Source organism: Petaurus breviceps, unplaced genomic scaffold (genome assembly GCF_028583685.1).
Source record: "Petaurus breviceps papuanus isolate PSGF00001 unplaced genomic scaffold, PetGlider_PUasm1.0 90879, whole genome shotgun sequence".
In the NCBI taxonomy this organism is placed as follows: domain Eukaryota; kingdom Metazoa; phylum Chordata; class Mammalia; order Diprotodontia; family Petauridae; genus Petaurus; species Petaurus breviceps.
This window is the reverse complement of record NW_027187368.1, coordinates 9734637-9759531: the sequence shown is the minus strand read 5'-3', so window position 1 is coordinate 9759531 and position 24895 is coordinate 9734637. Positions and strand designations below refer to the sequence as shown.

General features: G+C 39.3%; 1 protein-coding gene across 1 annotated transcript in view; it reads left to right on the top strand.

Moving 5' to 3' along the window:
- PAPPA (pappalysin 1) overlaps positions 1-24895 on the top strand; it is a 306500-nt gene that overhangs the window by 32594 nt on the left and 249011 nt on the right. The window contains exon 2 of the mRNA XM_069073822.1: positions 6407-7475. Within this exon, the coding sequence (XP_068929923.1) occupies positions 6407-7475 (1069 nt within the window). The remainder of the gene's footprint in view (positions 1-6406; positions 7476-24895) is intronic.

The window sequence follows — 24895 nt, the reverse complement described above, 5'->3', positions numbered from 1 at the left end:
TATTTTAAGTTAATCTTGATGTGCACATATTTAAGTTTTCAATTATCTTTGGGTGTACTACAGTAAACCAGTAACCTCCCACATCTCTGAAATGATTTGTTTAACATTTGTCGAAGTGTAGAAGAAAGGTGATTATAGTATAAATTCTAGTAATCTTATACTCAAATCCAAACCTTGTCACTTATTATCCCTTTTTGATTTTATACAAGTTACTTTCAACTCTCTGGGCCTAATTTCCCCATCTGTAAAATGAAGGAGTTGGTCTAGATCAGAGGTTTTTTTTTTTTTTTTATGTTGATGGAACTCTTTGACAGCCTGGTGAAACCTATGGACTTCTCAGTATAATGTTTTAAAATCTGTAGATAAAATAAAATACAGAGGATTATAAAGAAAGGCAATTATATTAAATATAGTTATTAAAATATTTTTTAAAAGAAAAAGAAACAAATTCATGGACCCCAAGTTAAGAATCTTTGGCTTAGATTATAATAATAATTGGCATCTTTATAGTCCTCAAAGTGTTGTAGTGCAGTCTATAAGCATTATTTCATTGGAACCTAACAATTACAAATAAAGTATGACCTACTGGCATGCTTATCCCCACTTTATAGCTCAGGAAACTGAGGCTCTAAGAGATAAGACATAAATTCCCATAGTCACAGAACTAGTATATAATAGAGATAAGTATCTAAGCCCACGTCTTTCTGATCTTCTAAGTTAATACTCTATCCACGACACATGCTAGGTCCCTTCTTTCTCTAAATCCTGTGATTCTGTGTCCTAGTGTAGACTTTACCACGTGCTTTTAGAGCCTGGACAAAGTCACAACCTCTCTGGTTTTTCCTTTTCATTTTCCTTTCAGGAAAATGAAGCAATTTGAACAAATGAAGTCGAAGGTCCTATAAAATGCTGAGATTCTCTTAGACACCAGAGTTGATATGGATTTATGCTAATGCTATGCAAATCACATGCAGAATTACGTGTGGCCCTCCAGCTTGGTACATCTGGATGTGGCCTCCCAGGGAAAATCCTCTGGGATTGTTCTGCCAGGATCATACTAGGAAGCACTACTCCCTCATCCATGATCTCTGTTCCTCTTCCCTCATTCCCCATCTGTTGGAGGGTCTCTCGGTATGCCCCAGAGTGCATAGTTTGTTTGAAGCACTGTTAGGTGTGAAACAGGAGAATAAAAAAGTAGCTTTAACTATTAAAGAATACACATGGCAATATGAATTTTTGGGAGGAAATGACTTTATAGAGAAATAAACAAATTCCATAACCCTGGCCCTGAACTTCCCAGTTTGCATTCTCCTGTCTCCTTTCCCAGGTAAATATTTCCCAGAGAATTTCTGGGAACATTGTTTCAAACCTCTCTTGTCTTCTAACATGTTTTTGTTTTTGACCCCCCCCTTGGTTCCTGGGAACCCCACTCTTTTGCCTGTCTCCTCCACTTCTGGGCCTGTTCCTTGCCTTTTGCTTTTGCTCTGTCTCTTGGGTTCTTGCTCTCTCCTTTTCTGTCTTTGCTTTGAACAGAGGCACACTCAGAGAAAAAGCTGGTCTCAGAAAGGTTTTGAACTGAGGGCGCCCTACAGATGTATAAACATTTTACCTTCCTAACCCTGGGATCTCCCTTCCAAAGGCAACAGGAAAAGGGGGGAACTAAGAGCCCCTGGCAAAATAAAAGGGGCGTTGGGGGATGGCCTGTTTCAAAATTTTCAATTTTCCCATTAGAGGTGACTTTCCTTCTCCTTTGAGTGGGTGGGGGGGAAGGGGAGAGGAGAAGGAGGGGTCAGGTCTGGGAGGTGGGAAAGAAAATACAATGAGCCCTCTGGTAACCTTTGCTCTTGTTGATACTAGACAAGACCACACTGTTAATGAGTGATCGTTAGCAGATGGCTGTTGAGCAACTTGGTCAGAATCAGAAGTGAGGGCCGAGACCCTGGGAGGTGTGAGGGAGGGAGGAGGCTTTAATATTTTGTCTCCTAATGCCGACTAAGCTGACAAAGATTTATGATTTCCAAGTGGGCTCCTTTGGTGGGAGTTTGTGGAGGTTTTCAAGTTTTTGGCAAACTGACTCATGGGCTGTAATATGGGTGCCATATTTTTCTTATGTTCTTGTATATTTCAGTCTCTTCCCACTTACTTTTCTTGCTGCAAATCCCAGTCTACCAAGCCCAAGAGGATAGATAGAGTCAATATCTTTTGACTTCCTGTGTCCTTCCCATCCTAGTTCTAAAGATATGAATGAGCACCCTTCATCTCACTGTTCCTTTCTTTCCTATCTTCCCAATTCTTTTAACAATTGCTATACTCTTTGTCTTGCTGATAATTTCTCCTTCTTCTTATTCTCCTCCTACTTAAATATTCAGGTCTCTCCCATCCTTAAGAAAAAAAAAAAACCAACCTTGCCACCCTCTCAAGATGTCATCTGTCTTCCCTATAAATGGTCAAAGGTGGCCAGTTTCATTTCCTCATTTTCTATTTGCTCTTAAATCCTTTGCAGTCTGGTTTCCGATCCTACCACTCTACAAGATCACCAATCACCTCTTAACTGTTAGCTTAAATGACGCTTTTTTCATTTTTATCCTTTTTGATGTTTTTTTTTTTTTTAATTTTGAGAACTAGGTTTTTCTGGCCATCTCCTCCTTCTGGATACTCTCCCCTCCCTAGGCTTATTGTGCATTGTACTCTCCTGACTTTTCTCCTACCTGTTAGACTACTTCTCCATCTCTTGAAAGGTTTCATCTTTTTCCTCCCCCTTCTGAATATAAATATTAGACTCATACCTCCTGAGTTGGAAGGCATCAGAAGTTATCTAGTCTAACCCTGTTATTTTAAATTTCAGGAATTGGAATAGCAGTTAAGTGACTTGACCAAGGCCCTACAAGTGACTATATTCCCTCCATCAAGGGAGATTTTATCCTCACATCTCTTCTTTCTCATTCTTTTCAGATGACTCATGTACATGGGTGTGGGGCAGCTAAGTAGAGCAGTGGGTAGAGTGCCAGGCCTGGAGTCAGAAGACTCATCTCCCTGAGTTCAAATCTGGCTTCAGACACTTAATAGTTGGGCAACCCTGGACAAGTCACTTAACTTTGTTTACCTCAGTTTCCTTATTTGTGAAATGAACCAGAGAAGGAAATGGCAAACCATTCCAGTATTTTCGCCAAGAAAACCCCAAATAGGGTCACAAAAAATTAGACACTACTGAAAATGACAGAACAATAAACCATGCATATAGGTAAGTAGGTAGAAGGATAAAGTTTGGGATTTCACTGGTATAATAAACTCCTTTGAAGAGGTTCATTTTGCTAATGCAAATGTCAAATGATCTGCAGCTTATAGTCTTTAGAGAGTTGTCCGGGGAGGGAAAGGTTTAAGTGAGCTCTCTAGGGTTTGACAGAAACAGTATTTGTCAGAGGTAGGACTTGAATCCAGGGTTTCTTTTTTTTTCTTCCTCTCAGACTAGCTCCCTTTCTACTACACCATGGTTTTTTTCATGCACACACACACACACACACACACACACACACACACACACAAGAAAGGCATCATAGTATAGGGGACAGCTCTGGGACTAAGACCAAGGTGTGTATGTGTGTGTGTGCGTGTGTGTGTGTGCGCACGCGCGCATATCTATGACGTGTATGAATGTATCCATCCCTGAGCTCACCTGAAATTTAAGTCCACAATTTTACTAGCTTATGCGATATTTACACCTGGATATCCTATTGGTATTTCATGCTTAACATATCCAAAACTGAGTTCATCATCTTCCTTCCCTTCCCTCCCCCTTCTCCCCTGTACTGTTTATGTTGCCCACATACTCCCAATATCTCCCCCCCCCCCCCAAACCTCTGAGTCTTTACTGGCTTCCAGCGTCCAGTCAGTTTTGAAATCATGTCAGTTTTGCCTTGGCAGTTTCTTTCACATATCCATCTCATCTTTTCCATTCATATAGCCACTAGCTTAGTTCAGTTCCTTATTAAATCTCCCCTGGATTGTTGAAGTAGCTTCTAAATCTTTCCCCCATTCCCTGTCTCTTCCCCATTCTCAAACTTATCCTTTACAGAATTGTAAAATTATTCTACCTGGTGGACAGACTTGACCATATTACTCCTCTATTCAAAACTTTTTGAAAGCCTTCATTCTCTGTATGATAAAATATACTCTTTAGCCCAGCATTTAAGGCTTTCCATGTTCTAGCTACCCCTTCACACTTATTTCACACTCTTTAACTTTATGCCCTCTTGTTGGACAAGTAGGTATTCCCGGGTCATGTCCTACAATCTCCCTCCTCTTTGCATGGCATGGCCACCTTTCCCTTCCTTGAAATGCTCTTCCTCTGCATCTCTTGACATGTGAAATGATTTCATTTACTGCAAGATACAGGTGAAGTGACATTTCTTCCATAAAATTTTCTGAGATGCCACCAGATTAAAGCAATCACTCCTCCAATTTTCTTATAGTGCTTTGCTTGATCTATCCCTTGTCCTTGTATTTTACTATATTTAACATATATTTGTTGACATTCCATGTGGCCCCTGTCATGTTATCTGTTCACTGAGAGTAGAAATTATTTCTCTTTTTCACCTTTATAATCCCAGGGCCTTGCACATACAGTAGTTGGAATGTAACCAGCATTTGTTGAATTATATTGATTGTGAATATAGAGTAAGAAAAAAAGATATGATTATGAGAATGATATCCATTTGGTCATCAGCAAACATTTCTTAAATTCCCATTATGTGCAATAGATTTTGCTAGGTCAGGATAAGATGACCAATGGAACTTAGTTCCTACCTTCAAGTAGTTTCTAGTCTAAAAGTATACTTAAGCTATTTATTGGGATAAATGTGATGCAAATTAGGATAGGATTGGTGTATAAAATGCCTTGAGATAGTTTAGTGAATTGGATTTGGGGATATAATGGCGATTGGTCAGCAAGAATTGCCAGTTTGAGACATTCTTTGACATAAAGAGAAAGAATAGCTATGCCCATAGTTAGTGAAAGACCCTAAGTTCAAAGTCTGAGTAAAGACTGTGAGGACATTCTCAATTTATTATGCTGGACATTCTCCATGAGCATCCTATTAGCGCTAATGGAAAATGTGCAGCTTAAGTTATGATGGCGGAAATCAATCTTGAGCCTGAAGTAGAAATTGTCTAAAAGGGTATATTGCATTCATTTTTATCTCCCTCTCCTTCCTTTCCCTTTCTGGCTCATATATTATTTCCTAGTGACTATGCTGTATTCTATGTTTCACAGAGACTTCAGATCTCAGAATTTCAAGGAGCCTTAAGGGTCACCTGGTCTAGTTACTATTGTTCATCCTTCTTTCTTGAATAGGACCAATGCCATCATGTGGGTGATGTCTTGACTTGCTAGTGAATTGGATTTACGTGAGGCAGAGGTGGGCAAAGTCCTCTAGTGGTGTCAAATTCAAATATAAATGCCTACCTGTTGGCTGCCTATTGACTTAGAAAACCACAAATTAACATTATCTGTGTTGTCTGTATTTTTACTTACTTCGTTAAACATATCCCAATTACATTTTAATTTAATTCTCTGCACTCCAGGACTGAGAATTTTGCCTGCCACAAGTGTGATATCTCCTTGTCTAGGTCAGTTCCTACCTGAAGCATCTATATGGAATCTGGGTTGGACTGGATGACCTCTGAAGTCCCTTCCCAACTCTGAGTTCTAAAGCTAAAATATTCATTTAAATAGAGAACCTTACAGAGCTCTTCCTTCATCCTCCTTAGAGTTCATTAAGTGTCCTGTTTATCAATTTTCTATGTATCTATAGAATATTGTGTATTAGGACTAGCTGCATTTGTCTTATCACCATATTAGACTGTAAGCTTTATGAAGGTAAACTATTGTATCTTATTTAAAACATATTTTTACCATACCTAGCATAGTCTTCTACAATTCAGTATGCTGACCATATGAAAGAATGAATGTGTGAGTTCCATTTGCTGAATGTATAAATGAATGCATGTCAGTTTAAAACAAGGCATATATTCATAAAGACAGGGCAGTTAGGGCAGAGATGAACAGAAGCATAGATCTAGAGATAAAATCAGCAAAGCCTTTTCATGAGGCTTCCTCTGGTAGATCAACAGTGAAGTGGAACCTTCATTACCCTGTGTATAAAATTGATACAGACACAAAAAATGACTTTCCTATATAGTGAATGTCACAGCTAGCCTGGCCTCTGGCCAGGAAATAGGAGTAATTTCTATTTTGTGTGTCTGGAGCACTTGACCCCCGATTCTCCTGTCTAGCTATTGTAGCAGCTTAATTGTTAAGACAGATTTTTGTAAGTTGGGGAGGGGTGGGGAAACAATTTTGTGATATGTTGTGTTTATTCATTCATATTTCTTTTTTGGGGACACGTAGGACTGTATGACAAATGTTCTTACACCTCTCGTGACCGAGGATGGGCCGTGGGGATTCACACCATCAGTGACCAGGGCAGTAGAGATCCTCGTTATTTCTTCTCCATGAAGACAGACCGAGCGCGGAAGGTGACTACTATCAATGCTCATCGAAGCTACTTCCCCAATCAGTGGGTGCACCTTGCTGCCACGTATGATGGACGATTGATGAAGCTCTATGTGAATGGTGCCCAGGTTGCAATGGGTAGTGAGCAAGTGGGTGGAATCTTTAGCCCTTTGACCCAGAAGTGTAAAGTGCTCATGCTTGGTGGTAATGCTCTAAATCATAATTATCGGGGTTACGTTGAGCATTTCAGTCTTTGGAAGACAGCTCGATCTCAAAAGGAGATCATACTGGACATGGGGCGGGCAAATCATGGATTAGGCACTGGACTACCTCAGCTTGTTCTTCAGGAGAGCTTAGAGAACATGAAAAGCATGTGGTCTTCTATGAAAGATGGAAGCAGCCCTAAAGTTGAATTCAGCTACCATCATGGCTTACTGCTTGATACTAGTCTGGAGCCCCCTTTGTGTGGGCAGACCCTCTGTGACAATGTAGAAGTGATTGCCAGCTACAACCAGCTCCCTAGTTTCCGCCGCCCCAAGTTGGTGCGTTACCGAGTGGTGAACATTTATGATGACAACCACGAGAATCCAACAGTCAGCCAACAGCAGATTGAATTCCAGCACCAGCAACTGATAGAGGCCTTTGACCGCTATAACATCACGTGGCAGCTAGAAGTGCTAGAAGTTAAGAATTCATCCCTGCGCCATCGTCTCATCCTAGCCAACTGTGATATCAGCAAGATTGGAGATGAGAACTGTGACCCTGAATGCAACCACACTCTGACAGGTTATGATGGTGGGGACTGCCGGCACCTTCGACATTCAGCATTCAGCAAGAAGAAGCAGAATGGCATGTGTGACATGGATTGTAACTATGAGAGATATAACTTTGATGGTGGGGAGTGCTGCAACCCTGAGATTACCGATGTCACCAAGACATGCTTTGACCCAGACTCTCCATACAGGTAGGCATCTTTTTCAGCAAAAATCTTATACAAACAGTACCTATGGTTGCTAGTGGAGACATTTCTATCTCCATTCTGCAGATGAGAAAACTGAGGCACAGAGAGACAAGGTGAATTTTCCAAAGTCCCAAAGGTAGGTAGTGGCAGAGCTAAAACTAGGAGCCAGATCTTCCTACATCTAGGTTCATTCACTGTGCTCACTCTTTCATGATGGCTCTAATGGGCATGTGCATGAGGAGAGATGGAAAAGGTGGAAGGAGTCCTCAGCCTACTTAATGACTGACTGAGCTTCCACTGTAGACTGTATAATAAAACTAGAAACCCAGAACCAACCTGTACAGAAACTGGTCTAGGCTCACTTCCAGGAATGTCCTTCAACCCTGACGGCTGGAGATCCCAAGTCAAGAAGAACCAGCTGTTCTGAGTTTCTCTGGTTAAAACTGAATTGTTGATGGTTGCTTTCCATTTAACACATGCAGTAGTGGACTTGCTGATGTTTTCAGCATGTTTGCTGGTCTTTGCATGTTTGTTTTGTTTCGTTTTGTTTTTGCTGACTCTTCTCTTTGAAAGTACTGACCTCCTAAACACAAACACAATACCTATAGGGAAAGGGATGTTGGCTGGGGGAGTAGGGAGGTGGACTGGAAATCAAGGAATTCTGGGAGTCAGAAAATATAGGAGCCTCTTTGCTTGACACATAGTCTTGAACTTTCAAATATGGAATTTTAGAACTTGAAGGGGCATAGAACTCCCCTTGTTTGGACCTCAGTTTCCTCTTATGCAAAATAAATGGCTTGGACTAAGTGACCTTTCAAATACAAAATTCCATGATTCATTGGTTCTAGGTTAGGGACAGGGAATAAATGGGGGAATAGTTTGGCTCCTAGAATAGTCTCCTGCAGCTCATAGCACTCCCTCGCCATCTTCCTCCTCCTTTCAGGGCAGGGGTTTTCAACTTGATAGACCCCTTTGGAAGTCTTGTGGAGCCAATGGACCTCTTCTCAGTATAATGTTTTTAAATAATTGAAGGAAATGCTAAGTTTCAGTTAGGGTTTAGTGGAGAAAATGCATATATTTACTTACATGTATGTATATACATATGTGTGTATATATGTATACAGAGCTTCACATATACATATGTATATGCATATATTTACTACCCAAGTTTATGATACCCCTGAAATCTATCCATAGACACTTTGGGGTCTAGATCTCAAATCAAGGATACCTGTTAAGGGAAACTATAGAGAGGTCCATCAATCAAAAATAATTTATTAATACCCATAGGACTGTGCTCAATCTTATGAAAAGGAATGTGGATGAAGCAGAAATCTCACTTGGTCCCTTTTTTTCAAAGAGCTGGACGGTTTTTTAGGGAGACAGGACTAAAAATCTTATGAAAAATAGTGAATGACATAGAGCAGTATTGAATTTGATGATAAATTGTGTTACAGATCTTAAATTCTTGCTTTTTTTTTTTTGGAGGGGCAATTGGAGTTAAGTGACTTGCCCAAGGTCACATGGCTTAGCAAGCGTTAAGTGTCTGAGGCCAGATTTGAACTCAGGTCCTCCTGATTCCAGGGCCAGTACTCTATTCACTGTGCCACCTAGTCACCCCAAGATTTTAAATTTTTTAGAGGTTCAGAGGAGAGGAGAGCCAATGAGGGAAGGAGTAGTTAGGGAAGGTTAGGTTTTAGATGGTTCTTGAAGAATGGTTAAGGAATAATATTAATAACAATAATAGTACTTATATGACATTTAAGGTTTGCAAAGCACTTTACATAATCAGCCTCATTTGATCCTCCCAAAAAATCCTGTCAACTAGGTGATATTGCTGCTCTTATTTTACAGATGGGGATACGAGGATCCTGTATGTGGGAGGGCATTATTTTACCTAAAGGAAAATAAGAATGAGGGTAGAATGGCAAATATATATAAAGACACGGTAGACAGAATCACTTTAGGTCCTGAAACCAGAGAAAAATTCTGCAAGAAAGTTAGTTTAAATCAGATCATTTTACCTCTCTCAGTTGTCCTTTCTGTTCAGTGAGGGGGAGCAATGAGTCTGTTCATTGGACTAGACTAGATAACCTCTGAGGTTCCTTCTTTCTCCAACAGTTCTATGATCGAACATTCTATGCTCTCAAGTCACTCCAAAGATGTTATATCTAACATGCAATGTTCTATATTCTCTTCCTGCCTTGACATTCCATATTCTAGGGTTCCTTCCATTGCTAACATCCTATGATTTGATTATTGCTACTAGAATGGTTTAGGAAGTTAAATACATGTTCTTTAAACTGACAGGCAAATTTATCCCACCTCAGTGTTCAGGTTCAGAAAGGGATTCTGGCAAGTGCAGATAATACTAGAAAAAGCCAACTATATATGCTCAAACCATCTCTTCTTTCCTAATTCACTTGCTGGTGATTGCCCAGAATCTCTGACTACAACCACGTGCCAGTGATTTGAATGAGCACCAGAGATGCAAGTTTTCTGGCAGGGAAAGCAATACACACTGGATTAAACCAACCAAACAAAGACCTTTCTCTAGAAAATACCTAAGAATTGCTGTACTCAGCCACAATGGCCCAAACCGCATCAGCTCGTGTGGACAAAGGGAAGCCTGTGGAAACCTGTGTATAAAAACGGAGAAGGGAAGGGTTTTGCTCAGGTGATTGTGGGGCTTAGGTTCTGTTTTGGGATATGGGCTTTCTTTGCTTTGAAGTCGCCTAACCTCATTCTACTCCCTTGCTGTGCTAGTCATGTTCCTTCCTGCCTAGCACCATTTGTCTCCTTAAGGGAGTTTTCTGTGACATGCATTGTACTATGGGTCCCTGTGTAAGGCAGCTTAGAGTGTATGTATAGTATGGGAGGAAGAGGGAGGGAAGTCCTGCCTCTTTCATGTACTGGCTGTGTGATAATAGGTAAGTCACTCAACCTCTCAGGGCTCCAGGAAACTTTGTGAGGTTTTAAGTTGCAGGGAAGGTACTGAGCTTCGTTGTTCTTCACCAAAATGTTTCTACAATAATGAAATAATATGAAGAAATGAAGGAAGGAAAGAAGGAAGGAAGGAGAGAAGGAAGGAAGAAGGAAAGGAGAGAAAAAGGGAAGGAAGAAGGAAGGAGGAAGGGAAGGAAGAATGGGAGGGAAGGAGGAAGTGAGGGAGGGAGAAAGGGAGAGGGAGATGAACTTATTTTCAGGAGATCTAAGTTCAAATCTTGTCTGGTTGTACTTCTACATTAGGGTTCTTAAGCAGGTAGTTTTACCTCTATGAGTCTCAGTCTCTTGAGCTGTGAAATGAGAAATAATAGTAATTACACTGCTTACCTCACATGGTTGTTTATGAGTAATGTGTTTTATAAACCTTAAAGTACTTTATAAAGATGAGTTATTTAAGAAAACCCAATATATTAACATCAGAATTTATGGAACTAATCTACTAGTGAGATGCAGGCTTGAGTTATAAAAGGTCTTCAAAGAACAGTTTTTCCATGATGCACTGAAGATTCAGTTTGTTCTTAAAAATGGAAAGAAAAGAAGAAAAAAAAATCCCTAAATTGAATGCATAACTTTTTAGTTCCACTTGGCTAGGTCAGCACCTATCTGTGAATAGTGTCTCTATCATAGGATGGGTGTGAAATTTTTATCTTTCTATAAAAAGGCCATAGAGTTAGAACTGGAAGGTACTACTAATAACTGTCATCAATACAGTGCTTTAAGATTTGCAAGACTTAGCACTGCTTATCTCGTTTGATCCTCAGAACAACATTACAGGGTCAGTCCTGCAGGTTTCATCACTTTCATTTGAGGACCCTGAGGCCTAAACATTGGGGTGTCTTGCTCAAACTTGAACTGGTAAGGTTGGCTAGCAAGTAGCAAAGCTAGGATCCCGACTGAGACTCTCTGACTCAAGATTCCATGCTTCATCCACAACACCATGTTGTCTCTTCCAAACCATGCCACTTCATGCCCTCTTGGATTGATATTGTAGGCCAAGAGTAGTTACCCACCAAATTCTCAAGCCAAAATAGGAGCCAGAAACAGCAAACTGGTTTTGATCAGGTCCAAGAATAATAGAATATTATAGCTAGAAGAAACTTAGAAGGTACTAAAGTCCCTCAGAAGGCATCTAGTCTAGCACATGCCTGAATAAGAATCACCTATACAAAATACCCCAGGACTGGTCATCCTGCTTAAAATCCTCCAGTGAGGAAAAACTGGAGGAAAAACCAAAAACCACTTGCATCACATAGATATTTAGTTACAAATGCTTTATACATAGTATGTTTTGTGTTCTTCCCAGCAATCTTGGAAGGTACTACAGAAATTCTCATCTTACAAAAGAGGAAACTGAGGCTTGGTTAGAATGATAAAGTGATTGGATAATGGTCACACATGATACTAATAAGTGTGAAGGGTGGGATTTGAATATAGGTTTCTAATAACCCTTAAAATGTTAGTATTATATATCTACTGTGTGATGCTGCCTCTTTAGCAGCATATTAGAGGTTAAAGGGACAATTTAGAATTAATTTGAGTTAATCACCTCCTTTTATATATAAGAAACTAAGGTCAAGAAACCTGACTTGCCTAACATTGCAAATATACATATACATACATGTATATATACATACATACATGCACACACGTGCACACTCACATATGTGTGTATATACACATTCATACACACATCCATACAACCACTAAGGGTAGATCTGGGGCTAAAATCTAGATCTCCCCCCACCACTTAAAGGATCTTTTGAATTTAATTTTTGTTACATCCATATAACTTGCCTTGACTTTTCTGCTCTCAGTAGCTCCAGCATGTTGTTGGCAACTATTACTACCTATGTGGTACTCATTCACCCCTTCCAATTCATTTATTGCCATCCCAAAATTTGGATATTTTAAAGTCATGTCAAGAAAAGAAATGGTTCAGTACGTGAGGATGTTAGCTAAGAGAAGAAAAAAAGAATTGTGGGCAATTCAGTTCTACAGATATCTATTGAACGCCTACAGAGTACTGAGTATTATGTTAGTGGTGAGATATTAAATCAGGACATTTGAAGAACTATCCCAGTAAAGTGGGCTTGTTTTGGTTAGTTCTGAGTACCATTAGGGCCAATTGGCAGCAGTGACAGAGAGAAATTTGACTTAGTCTAAGAAAAAAAATATCCCCAAATGAGAGATATTCAAAACCAGAATGAGTTGCCTCACAAAGTAGTTAAATTCCACTTGTCAGGAATATTCTAGAGGGGATTCCTGTAATAAACTCTTGAGGTGCTGCAGGATTGTAGTGAGCAAGGGAATCAGATGTTTCTTCCCCTTTTGAGATTCCATGATCCCATGTTTCATGATTTATAATTCACCCTTCATTCCAGCTCCTTAGTGGCTTTAGTAACATGTTTATACATTCTTTAAGGTTTACAAAATATTTTCTTTGTAATTACCCTGTAAGGTATAGAGTACAAATATTGTTATCCCCATTTTATGGATGAGAAAACTAAGTTTATAGATTGTAAATGGTGCTGTAACTAGTCATGTAACCCATCAGCACTAGAGTCAGAATTTGAACCCAGATTTTCTGGTGCTATTTTTTTTTTCTTTCCCTATAACAGCCTACTTCTTTTTCATAGTTCACCCTTATAATATTAGTGTACAGTGATTATTCTACATTTATGACACCCACTTTACAGAAGAATCTATCTATCTATCATCTATCTATCTATTTCTCTATCTATCTTTCTATCTATCCACATGCATATATACATTCATGTGTGCATGTGTATGTGTGTAATTACAAGAAGTTTTTGGGGAAAAGGCCAAAAAGACAGCCTTTTATAAGTCTGCAATATAAGTTCTAGGTTCTAAGAGACCTATCTCAGGTCTATGGTTCTAAGGATAGTAAATATCAGAGACTTTTCCCTCTTTGGGATAAGGTAGTTTTCAGTCTACCTTACCTCACTGTTAACTAACAAGTGCTTTCTCTTCTTGTACTCATTTATCTTGGGTCACCTATGTGGTTATCACTACTTGGTAGGCTCCACAGAATATAATGCCTTGTTTCCCTATCTCTGAAAATCTTGCAAAGAAAAATCAGGATCCATCCTGTTTGAGACCTCTTAGGTAAAAAGAAAAACCCATTCAGTGGGGGAAAAATTTTTTAATCAGCAAGGCCAAATTCTTATCATTTAATAGATTTTAATTGAGCAACTATGAGAGGATATCAGAACTAGGATGGACCTTAGAGGTCACCAAGCCCAACCTTCCCATTTTTCAGAGGTAGAAACTAAAGCCAAGAAAGGTAAAACCCCCTAGCTATTCCATTCCCCCATATTGCCTCTTCTGCATTCAAAGCACATGCTGAGTATTTTGGAGACAATAAAACATGGTCCTTGTCTTCAAGGTAAGTCTCATTATTTGTTTTGGGAGACAAAACTAATTCATTCAGGAAAATGTTCAAAAAACAGTGAGGGACTACCTTGACTGAAGCACAGGGTTTGTGAAATGGAGCAGTGTGAAACATTATTGGCCCAATAATAGACTAGTATCAGACAAGTGAGTGATTTAAATGAGAAGTTTTGACTTTATCCTCCAGTCAGTGGAGAATGATTGGAGAGGTTTGAACAGGGGAGGTACAGGACACAAGTGATATTTTAGGAAGCTTAATTGCATTGTGATACATAGGATGCATTTCTGGGTAGAAGGATTAAATGATGAAAAGTGAGCCTAACCATGACCAGCTGGTTATCATGATGTGTGGCAAACTCTGGGAATGGATTGTACCTACAAGACTGAGGACAGCACATAGACATGGAGGCCATGTTTGAGGTACTGTCCACATCAGAATGAAATCAGGACTGGACTTCTTCCTATTTTTAGTTGTTGGGATGCCAATGGCACTGTTGTTTCTTCATTTAATGGCTTGCCCAATACTCAGATTCGAAGACTATTTCTTGGATATCACCACATTCTGCATTATTTTTGAAATTAACATCCAACTTCCTTTTAAAATTATTTTAATTAGAACAGCTATGTTCCTTATTGAAATCTTTTGGTTTTTAAATCACCTTTTTTTCTCAATATGCTTACTTCCTCCCATATACAGTGAGCATCCGTCATAACAAAGGATTCTTAAAAAAGAAAAAAATAGTTCATTGAAAAAGTCTAACACCTTACATTAGTATGACAGAATATGGTATATTAACATACCAGTAGTCTTCCACCTCTTCAAAAAAGTAAAGGAGGTACATTTTCTCAACCATACTCTAGGGCCTAGGAGATGCTTCCAAAGCCAATTGAATACTATTTCTCCCTCCATTTATAGGGGGCAGCATAGTGTAATATAAACAGAAATTAAAAAAAATAAATAAATGGATGAATGAATGAAATGTTTTGGTCAGAGCCAGAAGACTTGGGACTAACTAATTGGCTATGGGACAGCTAGGTGTAAGAATAAATAGAGCAGCAAGGCCTGGAGTCAGGAAGACCTGAATTCAAATGTGGCCTCAGACACTTATTAGCTATATGACCCTGGGTAAGTCACTTAACCCTGTTTGTCTCAAGTTCATCAGCTATAAAATGAGTTGAAGAAAGGAAATGGCAAATCATTCCAGTATCTTGGCCAAGAAAACTCCAAATATGGTCATGAAGAGTCAGACATGACTAAAATAATTGAACAAGAACAGCAACTTGCTATAAGATTTTGAACAAGTTTCTCAACCTCTTTGCATTTCAGTTTATACTATATAGTTCCATTTCCCCTTCTACTATGGGAACAAAATTTTTCCCTTCACTCAATTAATTACTCAGATTTTTATTAGGTGCCTACTGGTTGCAAAGCACAGGTGTCGGGGGAAGACAGTTGGGCCAGAAATAAGCATGGTACAAGGATAATTGAGGGGGGAGAGAGAGAAGGCTGCATAGAGAAGGATGTCACTTCCAGTCATACCTGAGTTGAGTTGAGTCTTGAAGGAATACAAGATTTTTTGAGAGGTGGTAAATTCCGCAAATAAGGAATGACCTGCGAGGATGTATGGAAGTAGAAGATGGGATATCAGATTATGGGAATGAGAGAAGCAGTTCATGTCAGCTAGGATGCAGAGCTTTTAAGGGGATAGTGTGTGTGTGTGTGTGTGCGTGTGCGCGTGTGCATGTGTATACAGATAATATAATGTGTGTATATGTATATGTACACATTCATATATGTGTGTATGTGTGTGTATGTATTTGCATAAACATTACCAGAAATATCATGGAGGGCCTTTAATGTTAAGCTAAGGAGTTTGTATTTTAAACTCTAGAGAGTGGGGAATCTGTAGCTCAAGGCCATGTGTGGCCTTCTAGGTCCTTGGATGTGGCTTTTTGACTGAATACAAGTTTTACAGAACAAATCCTTTTATTAAGGGATTTATGAAGTTTGGATTCAGTCAGAGGCCCTCACTTGAGGACCTAGAGGGCCACATGTAGCCTTGAGGCTGCAGATTCCCCACCTCTGCTCTAGAGTCTAGACAATGGGGAACCACTAATGTTTTTTGAGCAGAAAGATGATGTTGCATGACCTTTGTCTCTTTGAGAGATTAAAAAAATATTGTTCTCACTCAGAATGATACTTTTGGAAGCTTTGTGGAGGATGAATTAGAGCATGGAGAAACTAGAAGCAGGGAAAAAAATTAAAGAGGTAATTATAGTAGTCTGGATGATAAGTAATCAAAGTAGGGAACTGCCACACTGGCTGGATGAGTAGAAAGAAAGGGATAAATGCAAGAGATGTTTGGGGGATTGACTAGATAAAAAAGACTAGGTACCTGTTTGGATGTGGGGGCTTGACAAGAAGGTACAGGGACAACTGGTGTTATAAACCTTTCAGGTGGGGCATGTTTAGAGGAGGGGAAAATCATGATTTCTGTTTTAAGCTTGAGATGCCTACAGTATATACAGGATACTTCAGCAGACATTGGACAATATATAATATTAGAGTTCAGTTAAATTTAGGAGTTCATCTCTTTAGAGTTAGCAACTGAACCCACAAGAGCTAATTAATTTTTCATGACAGCACATATAGAGAAAGGAGAGAAGGCCCAGGACAGAGTCCTAGAGAACACTTATTACAGGGACATGATTATTCAGGAAATGAGACCAAGAAGGAATGGACTAACATGTTGTGAGAAGGGAATGGGTTATGAAGAAGTGAAGGCAGTGATATTCTTCCTAGGAATTTATCAGGGAAAGAGAAGAGAGATACGGACAAGAGCTTTAGTGAATGATTGGGTCAAGTGAGGTATGTTTGTTTATCTTTTGTTTTCAAGAATGAGATAGAGTTGAACATGGAAATAATCAGTAGTAGGGAAAGATTTAAGATGAAAGGGTGGTGATGGTGGTGAGTATGAGGGTAATGACGAGGCCTGTTTTTGAAGAAGATAAGAGGCACTGGGATTAAGGTCACAGGAAGTGATGTTGGCTTTGGCAAGAAGAAAGGCAAATTCTTCATGAGCAGGGTTAGGAGGGTTGAACATGTAGAAGTTTGATATATGCTTTGAGGGAAAAGAGGGAGTTCACACCTGAAGATCTGTTTTCTTCATAAAATAGGAGCCAAAACTGTCTGTTAGAAGAGAAGACAAAGGAGGTCACTGGGAGCTTAAGGAGAGAGACAGAGAGAGAAAGAGACAGGTACAGAGACAGAGCGAGAATGAGACAGAGACAGAGCAAGAACGAGACATAGAGAGAGAACAGAAGCAGAGAGAGACACAGAGAGAATAGAACATCTTTGAATCAACTCCAGAAAGAAGTGGGATAGAGTCCATAGAGGAAGAATAAAGGTTTTGCTACAGTGAAAACCCAGTTGAAAGTCTATAACATGAACCTCTAATAGTCCCGGTTGACTTGGTTGTAAACCGAGTCCTCTAAAGTCTACCAGCAGCAGTAGGGTACCAGAAAAATCAAATGATTGATGCTAGCCAGAATTAAGGAATTTAAGAAGGGTGAATGGTGGGTACGCCCTTTTCTTTTGGAATCAAATTTAAATGAGGGGAAGATAGTAGTTTTCATTCATGCCCAAAAGTCTTTTGTTTTTTGCCTTTAATTTGTATGACTGTCATCACCTGGAGAGATGAAAGCAACATTGCTCCAATCAGAAGTGCTCAGCTTCTAGAAGACAAGTGGATTTTTTCCAACAATCTACATTAAATATTATTTATTTCTCTCTCCAATGGAAATAAACTGGATACTCATGACATAACAAAGGGAAATGGAATTAAGTGAGAAAAGGGAGGAACTAAAAACAACAAAATCTTTTTTGTTTTGGTGAAACAAATTGCACAAAACTCAAGTTGCAGTTAATCCTTAAAGCCACTAAATGCAAGCTATTTCTACCTTTTGAGAGTGAAATTTTTTCAATATTTTTTCTGAAATTTAATTCTAGAAGGTGAGTTTGAATTTTTTGTTTGTTTTATTTGTTCAACTTTCCCAAGTTCAACAACTTTTAAAGTCCTCAGTTCACTTGGGGACTTTCTCTCCTTTCCTTTTCTCAACCTTAAAGGTTCCTTTCAACTTTACTACATTTTTTAGCCTTCTATATTTGAGGCCTTCTTCCAGCTATCACATTCTATATTTTGTGTTTGAAGATTCTTTGTCCTAAGATCCCTTCTAGATAAGACATTTATGTTTTAAAGTTCATTCAGATTCAGATTTGATGACTGATTCTTTTCCTTTTCTCCCTTCTTATCTTTAGTACTCTCTTTTGTTAGGGAACATAAGAGCTATGGGATAGAATGGTGATGGGGAAGTAATTTGGCAATTGCCAGTGGTTGTATTTAATTAGTTTACTCTGATAAGGAGCCAAAAGGGGTTCTGTTTTCTGATGTTGGGTCCCTTGTGAGTTTAGGCATCCAGAACTTTTAGCCTGCAAGACTGACTTTTGACTACTGAAGCATTTTTATGGCCACAGAGGGTAATAGTAAATAAAACTATACTAAATTACAGTATTTCAGGATTTTGTGGGGTATGGGTAAGGGGATTGTAGAGAAATTGGGGAAGGGAGAATTGTGCTTTATGAAGTTCTAACTCATGGAAAGTATGACATCTGGTCACAAAATCAAAGTAGTTGTGCTAATCTGTAGAAAAAAAACTTGTTTTTCTGGTGTGTGTGTGATTCTCTTTATGATTTCAGGAAATTTGAGGTGTGTGAATACTTTGCAAAAAATACCACAAATGCTGGGAGTAGGGGAAAGGGTCAAATTTGGAATGACTTTAGTTAAATCTACCTAATATTTTCCATTTCAGGAAGCAATATTTTATCAAGATTGATCAATTTTGGATCAATATTAATAATTTCTGGATTATCTGATATTTTGTATTATGTGCAACTGTTCTCTTCTATTGCCATAGAGATCACAGAATCACAGAATGCTAGACCTGGAAGGTCATTAAAATGTAGAAAGGTAGAGTTGATAGGAACCTTAGAACTTTGACTGTTAAGATTGAAAGGAATCTTAGATCACAAAATGTTAGAGCTAAAAGGATCTTAGGGTTTCAGAGAAACTTAGGAAAGCTTATGTGAACTGATGCAAAGTGAAGCAAGCAGTACAAGAACAATTTATACAGTTACAACAATTTTGTAAAGACAAACAACTTACCGTGTTTCCCCGATAATAAGACACTGTCTTATTATTTTTTTTTGGAAAGAAAAACGCCAGAGGGCTTATTTTCAGGGGAGGGCTTACGTTGTCCTGCCTCAGCTCTCCTCCGCGGCACTGCTCTCAATGGTGCCAGCAAGCAAATCACTGGGGAAGAACAGGATGACGCACTCACTGCTGCAGCTCTGATTGGATGCAGCTCGGAGCGCGGCGTGCATTTCATGGGGGCGGGGGACGGTGCATACAGAGGGTACCGTAATGTAGCATGTAGCACAGGGGATCACCTTCACTACAGTAGCAATCTCAATAGGGCTTATTTTCGGGGGAGGGCTTATTTTAGAGGAATCTTACACAGTAAGGGGAGGGCTTATTTTCGGGATAGGTCTTATTATCGGGGAAACACAGTAAAAAGATGTAGGCTCTCTGATCAACACAGTGAAAGTAACTACTGGTTCAGGGGACTCATGATGAAACATGCTTTTCATCTTCAGATAAGAGATTTAGAGTATAGATGGAAATGTATAACATATGTGTATTTACGTATCATATACACACATATGTGTGTGTGTGTGTGTGTGTGTGTGTGTGTGTGTGTGTGTAAATTTTGGTGGATGGCAAATGTGAGATTTTTCTTTGCTTGACTCTATATGAGATTTGTAATAGGTTTTGTTTCTCTGCCTTTCTCCATGTGGGGAGGGGAAGAATTTTAGGATGGAGAGAATATGAACCTGAAAATAAAACAAACTAGCATTAAGAAAAAAATAAAAGGGATCTTTGAGGTCATCTAGTCCACCATCTTCATTTTGCAGATGTGGATAAGATAATGAGGTGACTTACTCAAGGTCATATTGCCATATCTAGCAAGAAAACAAGATTAGAATTCAAATAACTTCTTTCCCCACTTAGTGCTCTTTCCATTGCATTGACTTTTCGAAAACAATAAGATACAAATTAAAACAATATGATGTCTGCCCCTCCATCCCCCTTCAACTCTATCCTTGGAAAGATTAGGGTTGGGAGAAGGATTACTACCACTCTTCAGTGAAAGGACATAATTGAGAGCTTACTGTATTTGAAATTCTAAATAGCTAAATCTGTTGAACATCATTTCGTAGGTCAGCAGCTACTGACACCTAGGACACTATTCAGTGGGAAGAGAAAGTTCTTTACATGTCTTAAATGTTGGATGAAGTAAGGTTTTAGCTACTGTGTAACAAACTTTGGTGCATTCTTGGTGCATACCTTTAAAGTTCATTGCTCTAGATTCTGGGATCCTCATTGTCAGTACTTAGCATAAAACATCTCTCGGCTGAGTCGTTGGCCCCTGAATACAGAGTCATTCTGTCTTTATGAAACAAATGTTAGCTTAATATCAGTGAGTGGAAAAGATCCAGAGTTGACTCAGGAATGCCATGTCTGTGGCTTTCTGAATTATTTTCTTTTGTTCTATTGAAATAGAGGGGAAAAGACACAATTGTTAGAACATGTTGGAACTAGAAAGAGCCTTAGAGTATTGAGTGCTAGAACAGAGAATCTAGAATGTTAGATTGGGAAGGGACTTTAGGGACTACCTACTCCATTTCCTTAACTTCATTGATAAGGAAACTGTGATATAACAGATAGGGGAAGTGAGTTGCACAAGGTTACATAATGGTAGAATTGGTATAAAAATCCAGCCTTGCTCTCTGGTTCAGTGCTTTTTCCATAGCACCGTACTGCAAGAAGTCAGGTTAATGGAGAATGTCTCCTAGAGCAGCAAGCTGGGGGAATATTGATCTTCAAACTTACATTCCTCCCCCAAATGCTCCAGAAAATCTATAGTATGAGATGGAAACTTATTGAGAGCATATTTCCTGTACTCAATTTGGATTTTTGGTTCTTCTAATACAGGTTTGTATTAGAAAATTATGAAGATACCTTCTCCCAGGTTTGAAGTATATCAAAGTGGGGGGTGGGTGTCCGGACAGTTATTGAAGGGTGACTGAAATAAATTGGAAAAAAAAATCATCTGGAAGCTAACAGATTTTAAAAACACTGTGTGAAGTTCCAGTTATACTTTGAAACTTTAGATGAAGCCTCATCTTAAGGAACTTGTTCTTACTAATAATTGAGAAGTTATATTCAAAACGGAGAAACTCTTGCCTTGTCCCTTCAATTCATTGTGGTTTTATCATGTCACAGACTTTTGATGAGTTACTTTTTGAAGTTCTACAGTTGATACAGACACCTGTCCAGGTGGTTTACTTTGGAAGTAAGGTTATCTATAGATGACTAAAGTACCAATAAAAGTAGTCATTATCTAGTGAATACTCAAGGAAAATGAGAAATTCCCCAACAGTCATGTGTCAATAGCTCTCTGAAATTTTTTGTTACCTTGTTAATCTTGATATTAGCTAGTTTAGACTGTAGTAATAATGTGGTATTGTGTTTATGTGACTAAAAAACCCAAAGGGTTCATTTGTAGTGCTTGTTGTTGTTTAGTTATTTCAGTCCAATTCTTTGTGACCCCATTTGGGATTTTTTGGGCAGAGATGCTGGAGTGATTTGCGATTCCTTTTCCTGATCATTTTACAGATGAGGAAACTGAGGCAAACAGGGTTAAGTGACTTGTTTAAGGTCACAGAATTAGTAAGTGATTGAGATCAGATTTGAACTGAGGAAGATGAGTCTTCCTGAGTCCAGGCCCAGCTCTCTATCCACTGTGGCATCTAGCTGCCCCTTGTAGTGGTTATACAATTTGCATTAAAATATATATAATCTTTCTACTAATACTTAGTGTAGTTTTCCTCCTTGCAGACTTGGAAATATACACTGCTAGCATTTAGATGTCACTTAATTGCGCAAACGTGACTTACTCCCCACCGTGGTCAGTGAGTAAGCGTCTCTTAGCTCTCTGTGGTTGGTTGGTTTATTTATTGATTGTGGTTGGGACACTGTAAAAAGGAAGTGATGCTGGAGGAAAGAAGGAAGAAAGAGGGCTAAACTATTTGAACCTCAGTCACAACCAGACAGCAGTTGTCATTAATGTTCCCTTTAAGTGTTTTCAGGTAAAATGACAGTGACAAATTGTGTTTGTGTATGCTTTACAGTTTTCAAATACTTTCAGATTGATTATATTGTTTGATCCTCATAGCAAGCCTATGAGGCAGGACAGGGCAAGGATTATAAACTACATTTTATGGATAAGGAAATCAGAGCTCAGATTGGTAAAGTGACTTGCAGAAAGTCACACATTGGCAAACTGGCAGAGCAGATTTATAATCCCTGGGCATCAGTATACAAAGGCAGTAATTTCAAGAGCCAGTCACTAGGATTAAAAGCATTTAATAAGCCCTCTGAAGATTTCCTTTATTTTTTCATTATGTATTTCTCTATTAACATTTTTAGAGAAAACAGAGACTGAGGCATTTTTGATGCATGTATAAAGAAGGAGGATGAAACTGGGGCCATTAGAAGCCTTGAGATTAAGTATACTATTTAGGTTTACAACAGATGGGATAGAGCCTGTGATCCAGAACACAAGGCTATGACTACAGTAAACATTCTGACATTTATCTAACTTTAATGACTTTTTAAAAATAGCTTTGATCTTCATTTTTGGTAATCATTTTCAATTGATTTGAACTGTTCAGCAGCTAGAACAGCAGTTCTGAGACTTCTGATCCCTTTCAGCAACTATAGTCAAGAGGATATTTTGGTGTTTTGGAGGCCCAGTGGGAATCTGGAGTGAGGTAGACTAGAGGGCTGACTCAGGGTGGAGAGGCCTCCTGTAAAGAGAGTACAACACTTGTCATGGCAAGGAGATCCTTTTATTTAACTGTGAATGGGGTCCTGACATGTATGGAGTTCTGTGGCTGGTCTTAGACATGTCCAACCACCTCTCCAAGGCTCATAAGAGGTCCTAGGGTCTTTCTGCAGGAGCAAGTTGGCAGACAGCATGGAAAGAATCAGTATGGAAACAGCTTTTCCTCTGTCCCTTCTCCATCTTGTACATTAAAAGGAAAGAGGTCAGAACCTTGGCATTGCACCTTTCAGTGTTTGTTGACCCTTGGTCTTTATGAGGGAAGGCTGCTTGTGTGCAAACTACTTTTGGGTGGGAACAGAAATACAGACTAACATGATTCAGTGTCCCTGCCGGCCTGTAATGGTGCTTAGGACATCTGGGCCTGTGGTAGATTCCTGCTTTACAACATGCTAATGGTTATGTTATACTTTTGGAACTTGAGAGACTGAAAACTCCACAGTCTCTTTCCATTATAATAATTCTGGTGGACATTTATTTAATTCTAAGGCTCTCTTTTGTTTTGTTGTTATTGTTGTGTGTTTTTCTTTATTTTTCTTTTTCTATAAAACTTGTTCTGACAGCTTTCCCATTCAAGTTATTATTGAGTTGTACCATCTCAGGCCAATGCATTTATGAAATATATTGTTGGCACTCCCCCGTGAGATGCATAAAGGAAATATTCTTATGACAGTTGAGAGAGCTTTGATCCCTCTCCAGAACTGCACTCATGGCTTTGAAATGTGATTTTGGCAGGAGAGCTAAGTCTAGGCTCTCTGGCCCTCTGTGGGTTCTCAGGCCCATTTAACCAACATTCCATGGGCTCCACATAACCTTGACAGTGAGGGTGAGGTACAGAGGTTCCATTGGGTCCAACATTTGATGCTGATAAAGAAACAGTTCCAAACGTAGAGCCCCATATATTAGGTGCCTGATTAACGTAAGATGAACTGAATTTACTTGAAACAGGAGAGTGAGCCTATCACTTGACAATTCTAGACATGTAGGGTTCACCAACAGGAGTTGTAACTTCTCTCTGCCTATGGTAAGTTGAACTTTGAAAATGAAGTTTTGAGGAAGAGGTTGGGTGGAGTTTGGGACTAACTGTGCACTTGATTAAAAAGATAATGAAGAAGAAAGGATGGCCCCAGAATGTTTGAGCCAGAAGGGATGTTTGATCATACAGTGTGAGAACTGTTGGGGATCTTTAAACATAGACTATTAAAATATAGAATTATAGAGTCTGAAGAAGATAGAATATTAGATCTGAAAAGGATCACCTCATTTTATAGATGAGAAAACAGAGGCCTAAGGCCACATGCTTAACAAATGGTAGACCTTTTCTCTCAAAAGTGGGTTCTGAGGGCGGCCAGGTAGCACAGCGAGTAAGAGCACCGGCACCAATGTTGAGAAGACCTGGAGATCGAATCCTGGGCTCAGACACTTAGCAACCACCAGAAACACCTGGCCGTGTAACCTTGATCAAGTTATTTAACCCCAATTGCTTAGGGGCGGCCAGGTGGCTCAGCGAGTAAGAGCACCGGCTCCAGTGTTGGGATGACCTGGGGTTCAAATCCAGGCTCAGATACTTAGCACCACACCCAGAAATAAGTGGCCATGTAACCTTGAGCAAGTTACTTAACCCCAATTGCTTTAAAAAAAAGTGGGTTCTGAATTGGGGTTGGGGGGGTCAGGAAGGGGAATTTATGAGTAAGATGTGAGGACAGTGGAACCCTGATGTGGGGGCAAGGAAGCAGAAAATGTCAGCAGTAAAGGGTCTAGCTCTGCCAGAGACAAGTTTGACCTACTTCATACTTTTGCCAAGGGCCAATCCTGCTCACTGGGCACTTAGGCAAAAATCCAAACAGAAAATTTAAAAACAAAAATCTCTTTCGCTTGAGAATAGGAAGAGAAGCGCCAAGGCATGCAGTAGTTGTCTTTCCCAGCCACTGATCCAGATTTGAGCCATTCATTTTGTGATAAACATTGTCTGACAGAGTAAC